This window comes from Hemiscyllium ocellatum, chromosome 47 (genome assembly GCF_020745735.1).
Source record: "Hemiscyllium ocellatum isolate sHemOce1 chromosome 47, sHemOce1.pat.X.cur, whole genome shotgun sequence".
Taxonomy (NCBI): Eukaryota; Metazoa; Chordata; class Chondrichthyes; order Orectolobiformes; family Hemiscylliidae; genus Hemiscyllium; species Hemiscyllium ocellatum.
The window spans coordinates 13,638,315-13,652,384 of NC_083447.1; the positions used below are offsets into that span (position 1 = coordinate 13,638,315).

Here is a 14,070-nt window from a genome sequence, read left to right on the forward strand (position 1 = left end):
ATCTAAATTGGCTTGTTAGGATTTGTCTTAAATATATGATGAAGATAGGCCTGGGATTCTTCTTGATACTTTGTTGACACTTTCATTCTAAGGAAGAGTTCTGGGGCAGGGCAGTAGAGTGGTCATTGATGCCAGTGGGACAGAGTTGCTGTCATAGTCATACTTGACTTAACCGAGCAAACTTGGTGATCCGCTGTAAGCCAGCCTCGGGGCAGTGGGAGGCTGGGGAGTAGCAGAGTGAAAGACAAATTTGATTTTAGTCACAATTGGTGAGAGATTTTGTTTTGCAGGGAGAAATAAGGAATATTATTTTCATTTTGAGTAGCTTCATCTTTATAAAGAATAATGGTGACTTTTTTTACATGGCTGATGTAAGGCTGCCTCGAAATTAACCTTTCCAAATCTATACTGTTTAGAAACGCAGTGCATTTCATAAAGACTTTCATCTTCCTATTTAGTCACAATGTCAGCAAACCAAATGTACTGCAGCTTAAGAGAACTTTCATCTGTTTGCATATTATGCATCTCAAGATAACGTTGCATAAGAGAAACAAGGTGACAAGGTCCCATAGAAATAAATACATTTCTGTTTCATGGTGTCGCTCGTGGGTTTTACATTGCAGTTCTGTCTGTCTATACATACCTCGAATGGTGGCTGTGATCTTGAGTCCTAAATGCTTTGCGAGATATTCACTAAACCAGAAGCTTCCTTGGCTTATATAAATTCAAACGTCGTGATTCATTTATACCACGGTCAGATATATGCAGTGGTGAACCTTTTCCTCATAATCCTAGATTTTTCACTTTCTGCACATGTTTATTTGTATAATAACATCTAAATAAGACCTTGATCTCCCTGTGATTAATTCTCGGGGCATTTAGGGATCATGTAGTTTTCAAGTTCATTGCCAGATCAAACTGAGGAGAAGAATCTTGCATGAAATCACATCAGGAATCTGTACATGTAATGTGTCAACTATTCAGAATTCCTTTTCACTAAATTCGCAAATGTTACTGTGCAAAAGGAGTGTATTTGGCCTAATTCTGAAATTGTCAGCAAGTGACTAACTCTTAACTACCCATTTATAATTACAAATTTTACTCTGAAATTTTTGATTTGAGTTGTTAAAAATACTTTGAGTTATTTTAAAAAGTTGCTTACAGAACTTGAGTATTGTTGACAAAAGACATGTTGTGAAAAGCTTTCTAGCTTGAATGAATCAGGACAATTTGCGGGAAATTCCAAATGAAAATGGAAATCATTTATACTGTATGTGAAAGCGGTTCAGATCAATTTTCCTTTAATTTGGTGTTTCTCGTGAACCGATTTGAGTACAAGATGAGAAGCTTCAATTAAAAGTATTAATTTATAGCAAAGCTAAATACTCTATACTACAAAGACCAATGTAAGCAGTGGTCATGAAATGGGTGAGCTGAATTCCATGGTTCAGTCACCGTTCAGGACAAGTGAGTCTCCAATATAGAACTCATTTGACAGTTATGTATATGTTGTATTGCTGAGCACCGTCATGTCATGGAGAACATGTGCTTACTAAGTAAACTTGATGCCTATGGCCATCACGAGTATACTGAGAGGTTGAGGAATAAAACAGTAAAGACCAATCTGTAGAAATACTAAACCAATTTTAAGAACATTCCCTCATGGGACTGTTAGTCTGTTAATATGATTAATTTGTTCCTTTGATATTTTGCCTACTATTTAAATAAGGTATTTGGAATGTGGGGGAAATGTCTCTTCTGTAATAATGAGTCAAGATTAGAGTAGGGCAAGTCAGGCAGCATCTGAGGAGAATCGACGTTTCGGCCAAAAGCCCTTCATCAGGAATGAGGCTGGGAGCCTCTGGGATGGAGAGATAAATGGGAGGGGTGGTGGGGCTGGGGAGAAGGTAGCTGAGAGTGCAATAGGTGGATGAAGGTGGGGATAAAGGTGATAGGTTAGAGAGGAGGGTGGAGCGAATAAAGGTGGAGGGAAGGAAGATTGACAAGGGAGGGGAGGGTGGGCTGTTAGGGGCGTGGACCTGATCAGGTAGTTGTGGAGGGAACAGTCTTTACGGAAAGCGGTTAGGGGTGGGAAGAGAAATATCTCTGGTGTTGTGGTCTGTTTGTAGCTGGTGGAAATGTCGGCTGATAATGCAATGTATACGGAGGTTGGTGGGGTGGAAGGTGAGGACGAGGTGGGAGGGATGGGGTTCGAGGGTGGTGGTGCAGGATGTGGATGAGATGCGTTAGAGGGCATCTTAACTGTGTGGGAGGGGAGACCTTTAAAGAAGGAGACATCTGGTGTGTTCTCTAGTGGAACTGGTCCTCTTGGGAGCAAATGAGGTGGAAGAATTGGGAAAAGGGGATAGCATTTTTGCAGGAGGCAGGTTGGGAGGAGGTGTAATCCAGGTAGGTGTGGGAGTCGGGTTTGTAGAAAATGTCAGTGTTGAGTTGGTCACCATTGATTGAGGTGGAGAGGTCCGGGGGCGTGCGGAGGGGAAGTGTCAGAGATGGTCCAGGTGAATTTAAAGTTGGGGTGGATGAGTTGGTGAAGTTGATAAACTGTTCAACCTCCTTGTGGGAACACGAGATGGTGCTGATGCAGTGTAGCGGGGGAAAAGGTGGAGAGTGGTGCCAGTGTAATTCTGGAAGATAGACTGTCTACAAAGCCGACAAAGAGACAGGCATAGCTGGGGCCCATGTGGGTGCCCATGGCTACCCCATTTGTCTGGAGGAAATGGGAGGATTCAAAGGAGAAATTGTTGAGGGCGAGGACCAGCTCAGTTAAATGAATGAGTGTCAGTGGAAGGGTACTGGGGGTGACATCGAGAAGAAGAAACTGAGGACGTGGAGATCCTGGTCATGGCGGATGGAGGTGTAGAGGGACTGGAAGTCCATGGTGAAGATGAGGCATTGGGGGCTGGGGAATCAGAAGCCTTGAAGGGCGTGGGTGGTGTCCTGAATGTATGTGGGGAATCCTGGACCAGGAGGGACTGGACACTATCGAGGTAGGTGGAGATGAATCCGGTGGGGCAGAAGTAGGCTGAGATGATGGATTGGCCAGGGTAGTCAGGCTTGTGGATATTGTGTCAGAGGTAGAATCAGGCGATATGGGGTTCCCAAACTGAGGTTGGAAACTGTGGGTGGGAGTTCCCTTGAGGTGATGAGGCGGTATATGGTCTGGGAGATGATGGTATGGTGATTTAAGGGGTGGGGGTGAGGTCATGGTCAATGGTGCCGTAGAAGGAGTTGTCTTTGAGTTGGTACCTCGCTTCAGCAGTGTAGTGGTCAGTGCCCCAAACTACCACTGCACTCCCCTTGTCTACTGGTTTGATGGTGAGGTTGGGGTTGGGATTGGAGCAGGGGGAGTGGAGGGCTGTGCGTTGTGAGGGTGAGAGGTTGGAATGGGGGAGGAGGTAATAAGATGAGCCAAGTCCCTTTTTGCTTGCGATATAAAAAGACTAGGAGGGAAATGCTTGGATATAATGTTTATCTTCCTGCTTTTCTGTTTTTCACTTCTGTATCAGCCTGTGGTATAATCACTGTATCTTGCCAAGTTGCTATTTGTTTGCAAGATTCAAGGCCACCATGAATGCCAGCAGGCTACTCATCTTGGATATTGTAGCTGAGCCTCATTTTGTCCTTGCTTAGCTTATCTTCATTTCAACAAAAGGTTATAGGGAAGAAAACTGTGAGCAAAAGTCCTGACTGATATTCTTCCTGCTCCCAAAAGATATTGAAGCTCACATTTCAGACCATTTGGTGCTTTCCCAGCTAAGTTAATGGTGTACAGACAGGACATTAACCCTTTAGAATCAGCTCACCCATTTCAAAGTTTCCTAAAACACTGACTTTGCAGTTTTGGTTTGGCTGAACTTGAATTTGGGTTTATTTTATATATGGTCACTGACCAAGCTTAAACATTGTAAAGTGAAAACTGTTGGACCCATTTATGATGTACGATACAAAATTTAGTCAACCAGCAACACAGATTCATGAGTGTGGATCAAGTTTCCAATTCTGTTACACTTTCTGGCCTGGGACCAGTATCTTCTACCTACTGTGTAGGAATACTTGCATTTGCATAAGCTATCTTCACTAGTTAGTTAAGAGGAAATATGTAGACCCTTCTCACTTCGTGTACAGTGGACATCAGTGCGAAAAATGAATACACATGTTTTCAAATGAACCTACAACAATTGGGAATCCTTGAGGGCTCAAACATAGAAGAACAGCTTTTCTTAAGTCACTTCTCACAGACTCTGACCTGCAGTCTTTCAGTGTTAAAAATTCATTCCTTCTGTAACTTCACCTGTGTGCTGTAAGCTTTTAAAGTGCAAATAAAGAAATATGATGTGTAGAGAATTCTTTCTAATTGTAATCTTGTACCTTTATGGTGTTCATTTACTGTAAAATGTATGATGCAGGATTGAAGTTTCAAGCCTGTGTCGAATCTGCTTGCAACCGTATGTTTGATGGAGAACCATCTTTCAAACTGCCATTTGTTGCTGTTGAGGCATAAAAGTGGTAAGATAATGTTCACTTGGACCTTGTGCCCTAGCACTGCTGTAAGTAGACTCATTTATGTATTAGTTTTGTTTTCCTTTGTGCAAACTATGGTCATTTTGATTATTTTTTTTTAAATTGACTTCTGATAACTCTGTTTAGTATTACATGCTTGGGCAATGCTACTTAATGTAGTTCTGAAAGTGAGACCTTGTGTGTAACAATTGTTAATAGTTTATTCATGCTAGATGTGATTTGTTATTAGATTTATTCCATTTTTATTCCAGAGCCTTCAAACAAGCGCGCTAGATTGCCTGCCTTGCTTGGCGATGCTCCGTCTAACTTTGGTGAGTAAGACTGCGTGAAAAATATCAGCACTGTCTCCACTTGTATTGTAGTATGTTCATTCTGTGTCTTCTTCTCTACTTAAATTCAAAATGTGCATATATCCAATGTTTAGTTTCAGAGACGAAGACTTAATTTTTAGACTGTCATTTCAATGTTTTCCTACCTTCAATGGGGAAAGAAATAAATCTGTTTGCATTGAATAAGATCACAATATATAAAATTCTCAAATTGTTTCTTGCCCAACCCAACAAGTGGGTTTATGAGTGAAGAATGATGTGCTAATTGGTAGTAGCCAAGGGTGACTGGACTTGCTAACCTCATGGATGAAGTTTTGTATAAATCCTTATCAAGTTTTATATGAATAGCTTGGTTCCACTTAAAATCTTTTAAACCTATGCATTATAACATTCCAGTTTCTCTTAGCAATCTGAAATTCCACAATTGTATTTTCCAGATTATTTGTGTGTCCAAATAGAATTTAAAAATCAATTTCTGTTATTTTCCGTTTTTGTTCCCTGGGTATTATCTGATCTGATGCTTTGGCAAACATCTGCAGGAAATCGCTGATGCTTACAGTGGGCCAGTTTCAATTTTATGGGTGTGGTGTTGGTGGTGAAATATACTATCTCATCACAAAGCAAGCCTTGAGTGTGTGGATACTTGATGCATAATGGAAGAAATTGCAGGGCCATTATTGGAAGAAAAGACTGATCCATTTTGGACTTTGAATCATATAATCAATACAGTGTGGAAACAGGCCTTTTGGCCCAGCATGTCTACACCGACCCTCTGAAGAGTAACCCACCCAGACCCATTCCCTACCTTTATTAGATTACATTACTTACAATGTAGAAACAGGCCCTTCGGCCCAACAAGTCCACACCGGCCCCCCCGAAGAGCAGCCCACCCAGACCCATTCCCCTGCATTTACCCCTGCACCTAACACTACAGGCAATTTAGCATGGCCAATTCACCTAACCTGCGCATCTTTGTGATTGTGGGAGGAAACCGGAGCACCCGGAGGAAACCCATGCAGACACGGGGAGAATGTGCAAACTCCGCACAGACAATTGCCCGAGGCAGGAATTGAACGTGGGTCTTTGGCGCTGTGAGGCAGTAGTGCTAACCACTGTGCCACCGTGCTGCCCATTGTGGCACCGGTAGCAAACCTGAGATCACTACTCTACTCGTCCTGCTCTTCAGCTTATCCTATGTTTACCCCTGACTAATGTACCTAACCTACACGAGGCTGGAATTGAACACACATTCCTGGCGCTGTGAGGCAACAGTGCCAACCACTGAGCCACCGTTAGCGTTCACATGGTAAAAGGCAGGTTAGTTGGGAAGAGTCAGCATGGATATGAAAAGGGGGAATCATTTAACTAGTTGCCTTTTTTCTTTTGAAGAATGAACAGACTTGATGGGGTAATGCAGTTGAAATGTTATACGTGAATTTGCAGAAAGCAGATGATGCACTGTCACACAACAGACTTGTGCGGAGCATTATAGGTCATGGTATAAATGAGACATTAGGAACATGGATACAATATTGCCTGAGTACTAGGAAACAGTCATTGTAATGTGCATTTTTTTGGGCTAGAGGAGGTTTGTAGTGGACTTCCCCGAGGTCAGTGTTGGGACCCTGGTTTTTCCTGATATATATTTATGATCTGGATTTTGATATGCAGAGGACAATTTCAAAGTTTGCAAATAACACAATTGTAAGAATTGTAAACTCTGAGGAGGACAGGGTAGGACTCTAAAAGGGCATTGACAAGGGTTAGCGAAGTGGGTGGACAGGTGGCAGATGAGGTTTGATGCAGGGAAGTGTGAGGTGAGCCACATAGGTAGGATGAACATTAACAAACTATATTAAGTAAGAGGGTGTTGATGCAGAGGAGCCTGGGTGTGTATATATTCACAGATCATTGAAGGTTTCAGGACAGATGGGGAGAACAATTGATAAAACATTGTGTCATTGTCTTTATTAATAGGAGCATAAAGTACTGAGCAAGCAGCTGATGTTGAACTGTGTAAGAAACTTGTTAGACCTCAGCTGGAGTATTGTGTACTGTTGTGGACGCCACATAGAAAAGGTACAAATGCAATGAAGAGAGTGCAGAAGCAATTTAGAAGAATAGTTCAATGTTGAGGACCTTTTGAAGATAGATGGAAGAAGTTCTCCTTGGAGAGTGGAAAGCTGAGGGATTTAGTTGAGGTTTTCAAAATCATGAATGAGCAGGAAAGAGTAGATGTGGGTTACCTGTTCCCATTTCATAAAAGGTACAAGAACGACAAGGTGTAGACTTAAAGTGATATGCAAAAGGTAGGCCAATTTACCTAACCTGCACATCTTTGCGTTGTGGGAGGAAACCCATGCATATTCGGAGAGAATGTCACAACTCCACACAGACCGTTGTCCGAGGTTGGAATTGAACCCGGATTCCTGGCACTGTGAGCCAGCAGTGCTAACCACTGAGAGCCACTTAGTGCTTTAATTTAGTTCTACGCCTGTAAATTCAAACACATGTAGATGACTTCACTGTCCCCATGAATGTACTAGCAATACATGTTTCCAACTTTGAGTATTAGGCAGCATGATGGCTCATTGGATGGCACTGCTGCTTCACAGTGCTAGGGACCTGAATCTGGTTTCATCTTAGTGTTCGTGTGGGTTTCCTCCGGGTACTCCTATTTTCTCCCACAGTCCAAAGATGTGCAGGTTAGGTGGATTGGCTCTGCTAATATGCCTCGTGTCCAGGTCTGCGTAAGTTGGGTAAGTTAACCATGTGATGTGCTGGGTTACTGGGGGTGGGTCTGGATGGTTAGTGTTTAGAGGGTTAGTGTGGACTCGTTTGGCTGAATTGCCTGCTTCTGCGCTATAGGGTTTCTGTGATTCTATTTTGGTAATCCCAGGATGTCTTTTTAAGGGATGTAATAAATATTTTTTGAAAAGTGGATTATCTACTATACTTTTTTTTTTCGCTTCTGCGTATGTGCCGAAGAGTTAATGGGTATCTAAATTAGTGTCTGCTGCAGCTTCCCTAGTTGGTGGTTGTCAGGTGGGTCTCTATGCCAGATTGCATGCCATGTAGTTAGCAAGTTCACCTACACTTGACAATGATACAAAATTTTGAGAACCTATGAAATTTGCTGTGGAGGCTAAATCACAAAATATATTTAAGAAAAGTACACTTCCAGAGGCTAAAGCTGTCAGGGAATGTATGATAGAGTAAGAGTACAGTATTGAGACCGAGCAACAGCCATGATCATGTTGAATGGCAGAGTGGGATTTTTGGGCCAAATATCCTCTTCCTGCTCCTTCTGAAAACAATCCAATGTTTGTGCAATATCAATCTTTTGGATTGTGATTTTCCTATTTGGATCGCTGTAATGCATGCTTGGTGCTGTTAAGTAAAGTAGGAGTTCCTGCTGTAGAGAGTAATATACCAGCATGGATAGAAGATTGTCATGCAGAAAACTAGGTTTACATTAATGAGTATTTTTCAGATTGGTAAGATGTGTTAAATTGAGTCTGGCAGGAGTCAGTGCTGGGTTTGCAACCTTTTACAATATACAACAATGACTTAGATTAGGGGACAAGTTGGCATGGTGGCTAAATTTACACAAGGGAAAGTATGTTGTGAAGATGACGTGACAAAGTTGCAAGTATATAGATTGAACAGACATATGTGCACATAAGGTACGATGTGAGGAAATGTAAAATTTTTCACTATAGCAAGAAGAATTAAACAGCAGAGTATTATTTAAACGGAGAATTATTGCAGGTGTGGGGTCACTGAATATCTTTGAGACAGAGATATATAGATTTTTGTTAGGCAGGGAAGTCTAAGGTTGTTGTGGTAGATGGGAAAGTGGACTTTGGAACACAAATGGATGGCCCACAATCATCATGAATAGTGAAGTAGGCTTGAAGGATCAAATGATTAACTCCTGCTAATTTTAACGCAAGAGGCTTAACAGGGTAAGGCAGATGAACTCAGCATGAGACTGGGATATCATAGAAATTACAGAGATGTGGTTCAGGAATGGGCAGGACTGGCATCTCACTTCAGGGTATAGATGCTATAGGAAGGATAGAAAGCAGGGGAAGAGAAGAGAGGGAGTGGCATTTTTGACGAGAGGTAACATTATGGCTGTACTTTGGGAGGGTATTTGAAAGGGATGATCACCTTATTGGGATTGTACTACTAAAGCCCCCCTCTCCCCAACAGTCAATGGGAAATTGAGAAACAAATTTGTATCTGTAAGATATCTATAGGAATAATAGGGATCTGATAAGAATAGGAGGGTGGTTATGATAGGGAATTTTAACTTTCAAACATAGACTGGGACTGCATGTGATAAGGACTTGGATGGAGGGGACTTCATGTGTACAAGAAAATTTTCTGCTCCAGTTTGTGGATGTACCTACTAAAGAAGGTGTATAACTTGATCTACTGTTGGGGGACATAAGGCAGGGGGAGTGACTGAGTTGTCAGTGGGAAGCACTTTGGGGCTAGCAACCATAATTCTATTAGTTTAAAATAGTGATAGAAAAGAATAGACCAGATCTAAAAGTTAAAGTTCAAAATTGGAGGGAGGTCAATTTTGACAGCATTAGGTAAAAACTTTCAAAAGTTGATCGAGGGTGGGGTGTTTACAGGTAAAGGGACAACTGGAAAATGGGAAGCCTTCAAAAATAAAAATGAGCATCTGGAGACCGTGTTCCTGTCAAGGAGAAAGGCAAGACTGGCAGGTGTAAGGAATGCTGAATGACTAGAGACATTGAGGTTTTGGTCAAGAATAAGAAGGAAACATATGTCAGGTGTAGACATGACAGATGGAATGAATCCCTAAAAGAGTATAAAGGCAGTAAGAGTATACTTAAGAGGGAAACCAGGAAGACAAGAAGGGGAAATGAAATAGCTTTGGAAAATAGGGTTAAGGAGAATCCAAAGGGATTCCATGAATACATTAAGGGCAAATAGGGAGAGAATATGGCACCTTAAAGATCAGCAAGGTTGCCTATGTGTGGAGCTGCAGGAGATGGGGAAGATACTAAACAAGTATTTTGCATTAGTGTTTACTGTGGAGAAGGATCTGGAAGATGTAGAGTGTGGGGAAATAAATAACGATATCTTGAAAATGTCCATAATACAGAGGAGGTGGTGCTGGACAAATGCCTGCGATCTGATCAGGTCATAGCGATGTACAACACGGCAACAGGCCCTTTGGTCCAACTCGTCCATACTGCCCAGATAGCCTAACCTAATCTAGTCCTGTTTGCTAGCACTTGACCCATATCCATTTAAACCCTTCCTATTCATATGTCCATCCAGATGCCTTTTAAATGCTGTAATTGTGCCAGCCTCCACCACTTCCCCTAGCAGCTTATTCCATACACTCAGTGCCCTCTGCGTGTTGTACCATAGAACTCTGTGGGAAACTAGGGAAGTGATTGCTGGGCCCCTTGCTGGGATATTTGTAATATCGATAGCCATAGTGAGGTATCAGACACTGGATGTTGGGTAATGTGATGCCAGTATTTAAGAAAAGTGTTAAGGAAAAGCCAGGGAACTATAGACTGGTCAGCCTGACATCGTGATGGGCAAATTGTTGGAGGGAATCCTGAGGGACATGATTGATGTATATTTGGGAAGCCAAGGACTGATTAGAGATTGTCAACATGACTTTGTTCGTGGCGATATCGTGTCTCACTGACTTGATTCGAGTTTTTTGAAGAAGTAACAAAGAGGATTGATGAGGTAGAGTGGTGGATATTATCTGTATGGATTTCAGTAAAGGGTTCGAAAAGGTAGATTGGTTCGCAAGGTTAGATCATATGGGATACAATGAGAACTAACCACTTGGGTTGAGAACTGTCTTGAAAGTAGAACACAGAGGGTGGTAGTGGACAGTTGCTTTTCAGACTGGAGGCTTGGGACCATTGTGTGCCCTGTTCACTACCTTTTGTCATTTATATAAATTATTCGGGTGTGAACATAGGTGGTATAGTTAGTTTGCAGATGGCACCAACATTGGAGGTGTAGTGGACAGCAAAGGTGGTTACCTCAGAGTACAATGGGAACAGGATCAGAAGGGCCAATGGCTGGCAGATGGAGTTTAATTTAGATAAATGTGAGGTGCTGCATTTTGGAAAGGCAGATCAGGGCAGGACTTGTACATGCAATGGTAAGGTGCTAGGGAGTGTTGCTGAACAAAGAGACCTTGGAGTGCAGGTTCATTGCTCCTTGAAAGTGGAGTCACAGGTCGATAGGATGGTGAAGAAGGCATTGATAAGCTTGCCTTTCTTGGCAGTGCATATAGTATTGGAGTTAGGTCATGTGGTGGCTGTATAGGACATTGGTTAGGCCACTTTTGAATATTGCATGCAATTCTGTCTCCATGCTCTAGGAATGACACTGTGAAACATGAGAGGGTTCAGGAAAGATTTATAAATATGTTACCAGGGTTAGAGGGCTTGAGCTATTGGGAGAGGCTGAATAGTTTGAGGCTGTTTTAAGACCATATGGCATAAGAGTGGAAGTAAGGCCATTCGGCCCATCGAGTCCACTCCGCCATTCAATCATGGCTGATGGGCATTTCAACTCCACTTACCAGCATTCTCCCTGTAGCTCTTAATTCCTTGTGACATCAAGAATTTATCAATCTCTGCCTTGAAGACATTTAGCGTCGCGGCCTCCACTGCACTCTGCGGCAATGAATTCCACAGGCCCACCACTCTCTGGTTGAAGAAATGTCTCGGCATTTCTGTTCTGAATTGACCCCCTCTAATTCCAAGGCTGTGTCCACGGGTCCTAATCTCCTCGCCTAACGGAAACAATTTCCTAGCGTCCACCCTTTCCAAGCCATGTATTATCTTGTAAGTTTCTATTAAATCTCCCCATAATCTTTTAAGCGCCAATGAATACAATTCCAGGATGCACAGCCGTTAGACCTACCATTCCAGGGATCATCCGTGTGAATCTCCACTCCGTTTTCTCTGCAGCATTGGAGCCTGAGGTGTGACCTTAGAAGTTTATAAAATCATGAGTGGCATGGATAGGGCAAATAGACAAGATCTTTTCCCGAGGTGGGGGAAGCACAAAACCAGAGGTTTTGTGAGAGGGGAAAGATTTAAAAGGGACTTAGGGGTAACATTTTTCATGGAGTATGGTGCGTGTGTGGATGAACTGCCAGAGGAAGTGATGGAGGCTGGTACAATTACAACACTTTTTCAAAGGAACTGCGTAGGTATATGGATAGGAATGGTTTAGTGGGTATGGACTGAGTGCTGGCAAATGGGATTAGATTAATTTAGGATATCTGGCCAGGATGGATGAGTTGGACCAAAGGTTCCTTTTCTGTGCTGTGTATGTGCAAGTTGATAGTACTTGTGTAATCAGTGCCTGGATTGGGGCTTGAAGCCATGACTACCTGATTAAGGTGCAGATACTGGCACTGACCCAGGTTAGTAATCACATGATTTCAAAACACTGTACTAAAAGAAGAGGACCAGGTCAGATTTTGTTTTAAAATTTATGCATTTCTTTTGCTTGCTTCTAACCATGCTTTCATTCTAATTTGAACAGGTCATGGCTACCCTCCTTCTACATACCATGGCTATTACGATGATGAGGATGATGATGACTATGCTCCACCACATCATTATGAAGGCAGGGGAATGGGTCCTCCACCACTGCCACCTTCAGGGGGAGGTCATCGTAGGGGTCCACCTTCAAGACGATACACAGCTCAATATGGTGGTGCAGCGCCACCGCCACCACCACCTCCACATGGTGATTATGGTCCTCTGGCTGATAGTCCCGTACTGATTGTTTATGGGCTAGACAGTAAGAGGATGAACCCAGACAGGGTGTTCAATATCTTCTGTCTTTATGGCAATGTGCATAAGGTATGTCTTGATCTTTTTATTTTAAAGAGTATGAATTATTGTTGTAGACCCTGCTTTCACTGTTGAGTTGTTTTAAAGCGTTGAAATTTTGAAGTTGTGCTGCCAATTCTGTTGGATTTCAGTGACATTTCAATTTGTGTTTGCAGAAGACTAGCATTAATTATGCAATCAGCATATATATTGATTCCATGTGTGAACTAGGGAAAATAAGTGATAGCTCTTGAAAGTGGAGTCGCAGGTGGATAGGATAGTGAAGAAGGCATTTGGCATACTTTATTTTATTGGTCAGAGTATTGAGTACAGGAGTTGGGAGGTCATGTTGCAGCTGTACAGGACATTGGTTAAGCCACTGTTGGAATATTGGTGTGCAATTCTGGTCTCCTTCCTATCGGAAGGATGTGATGAAACTTGAAAGGGTTCAGAAAAGATTTGCAAGGATGTTGCCAGGGTTGGAGGGTTTGAGCTATAGGGAGAGGCTGAACAGGCTAAGGCTGTTTTTCCTGGAGTGTTGGAGGTTGAGGGGTGACCTTATAGAGGTTTACAAAATCATGAAGGGTATGGATAGGATAAATAGATAAAGTCTTTTCTCTGGGGTCAGGGAGTCCAGAAGTAGAGGGCATAGGTTTCGGGTGAGAGGAGAAAGATATAAAAGTGACCTAACGGGCAACTTTTTCATGCAGAGGGTTGTACATGTATGGAATGAGCTGCCAGAGGAAGAGGTGGGGGCTGGTACACTTGCAACATTTTAAGAGGCGTTTGGATGGGTATATGAATAGGAAGGGTTTGGAGGGATATGGGCCGGGTGCTGGCAGGTGGGACTAGATTGGGTTGGGATATCTGGTCGGCATGGATGGGTTGGCCCGAAGGGTCTGTTTCCGTGCTGTACATCTCTGACTCTATGTACTTTTCAAGTGTAGTTATTGTGGACAACAGTTGGGAAATGTGTTAATCAATTGCACTCAGCAAGATGCTAAAAACCAAAATGAGCAATGTAACTAAGTTTATTTGCTCGTTTATTGATGCCTAAATGTTTTACAAATGTTCAGCACCCTGAAGTGAGAATTGCTAGCAACTTCCAAGTTGTTTTTCCCCCCCACTTTAAACTGGTTGTAATCAACTATACCAGTGTTCTACCAGCAATGTAGCCTCTGCTGCATGGTCATACAGCGAACCTGGATATCACTGTGCACCAGTCCTCCCTTTTATGATACTGCATCAACACAGCAGTGTGGTGACATTTAATCGTGCTATGCACTTACTGGATAGGCAATGCACAATAGCCAAAATAAAGAGATGCT

The 14,070-nt window shown here is 42.5% G+C and overlaps 1 protein-coding gene across 1 annotated transcript in view; it reads left to right on the forward strand.

Moving 5' to 3' along the window:
* Positions 1–14,070, forward strand: part of LOC132836782 (heterogeneous nuclear ribonucleoprotein L-like) — a 47,250-nt gene that overhangs the window by 17,987 nt on the left and 15,193 nt on the right. Inside the window, exons 7-8 of the mRNA XM_060856245.1 lie at positions 4,794–4,853; positions 12,450–12,772. Coding sequence (XP_060712228.1) covers positions 4,794–4,853; positions 12,450–12,772 — 383 coding nt within the window. The remainder of the gene's footprint in view (positions 1–4,793; positions 4,854–12,449; positions 12,773–14,070) is intronic.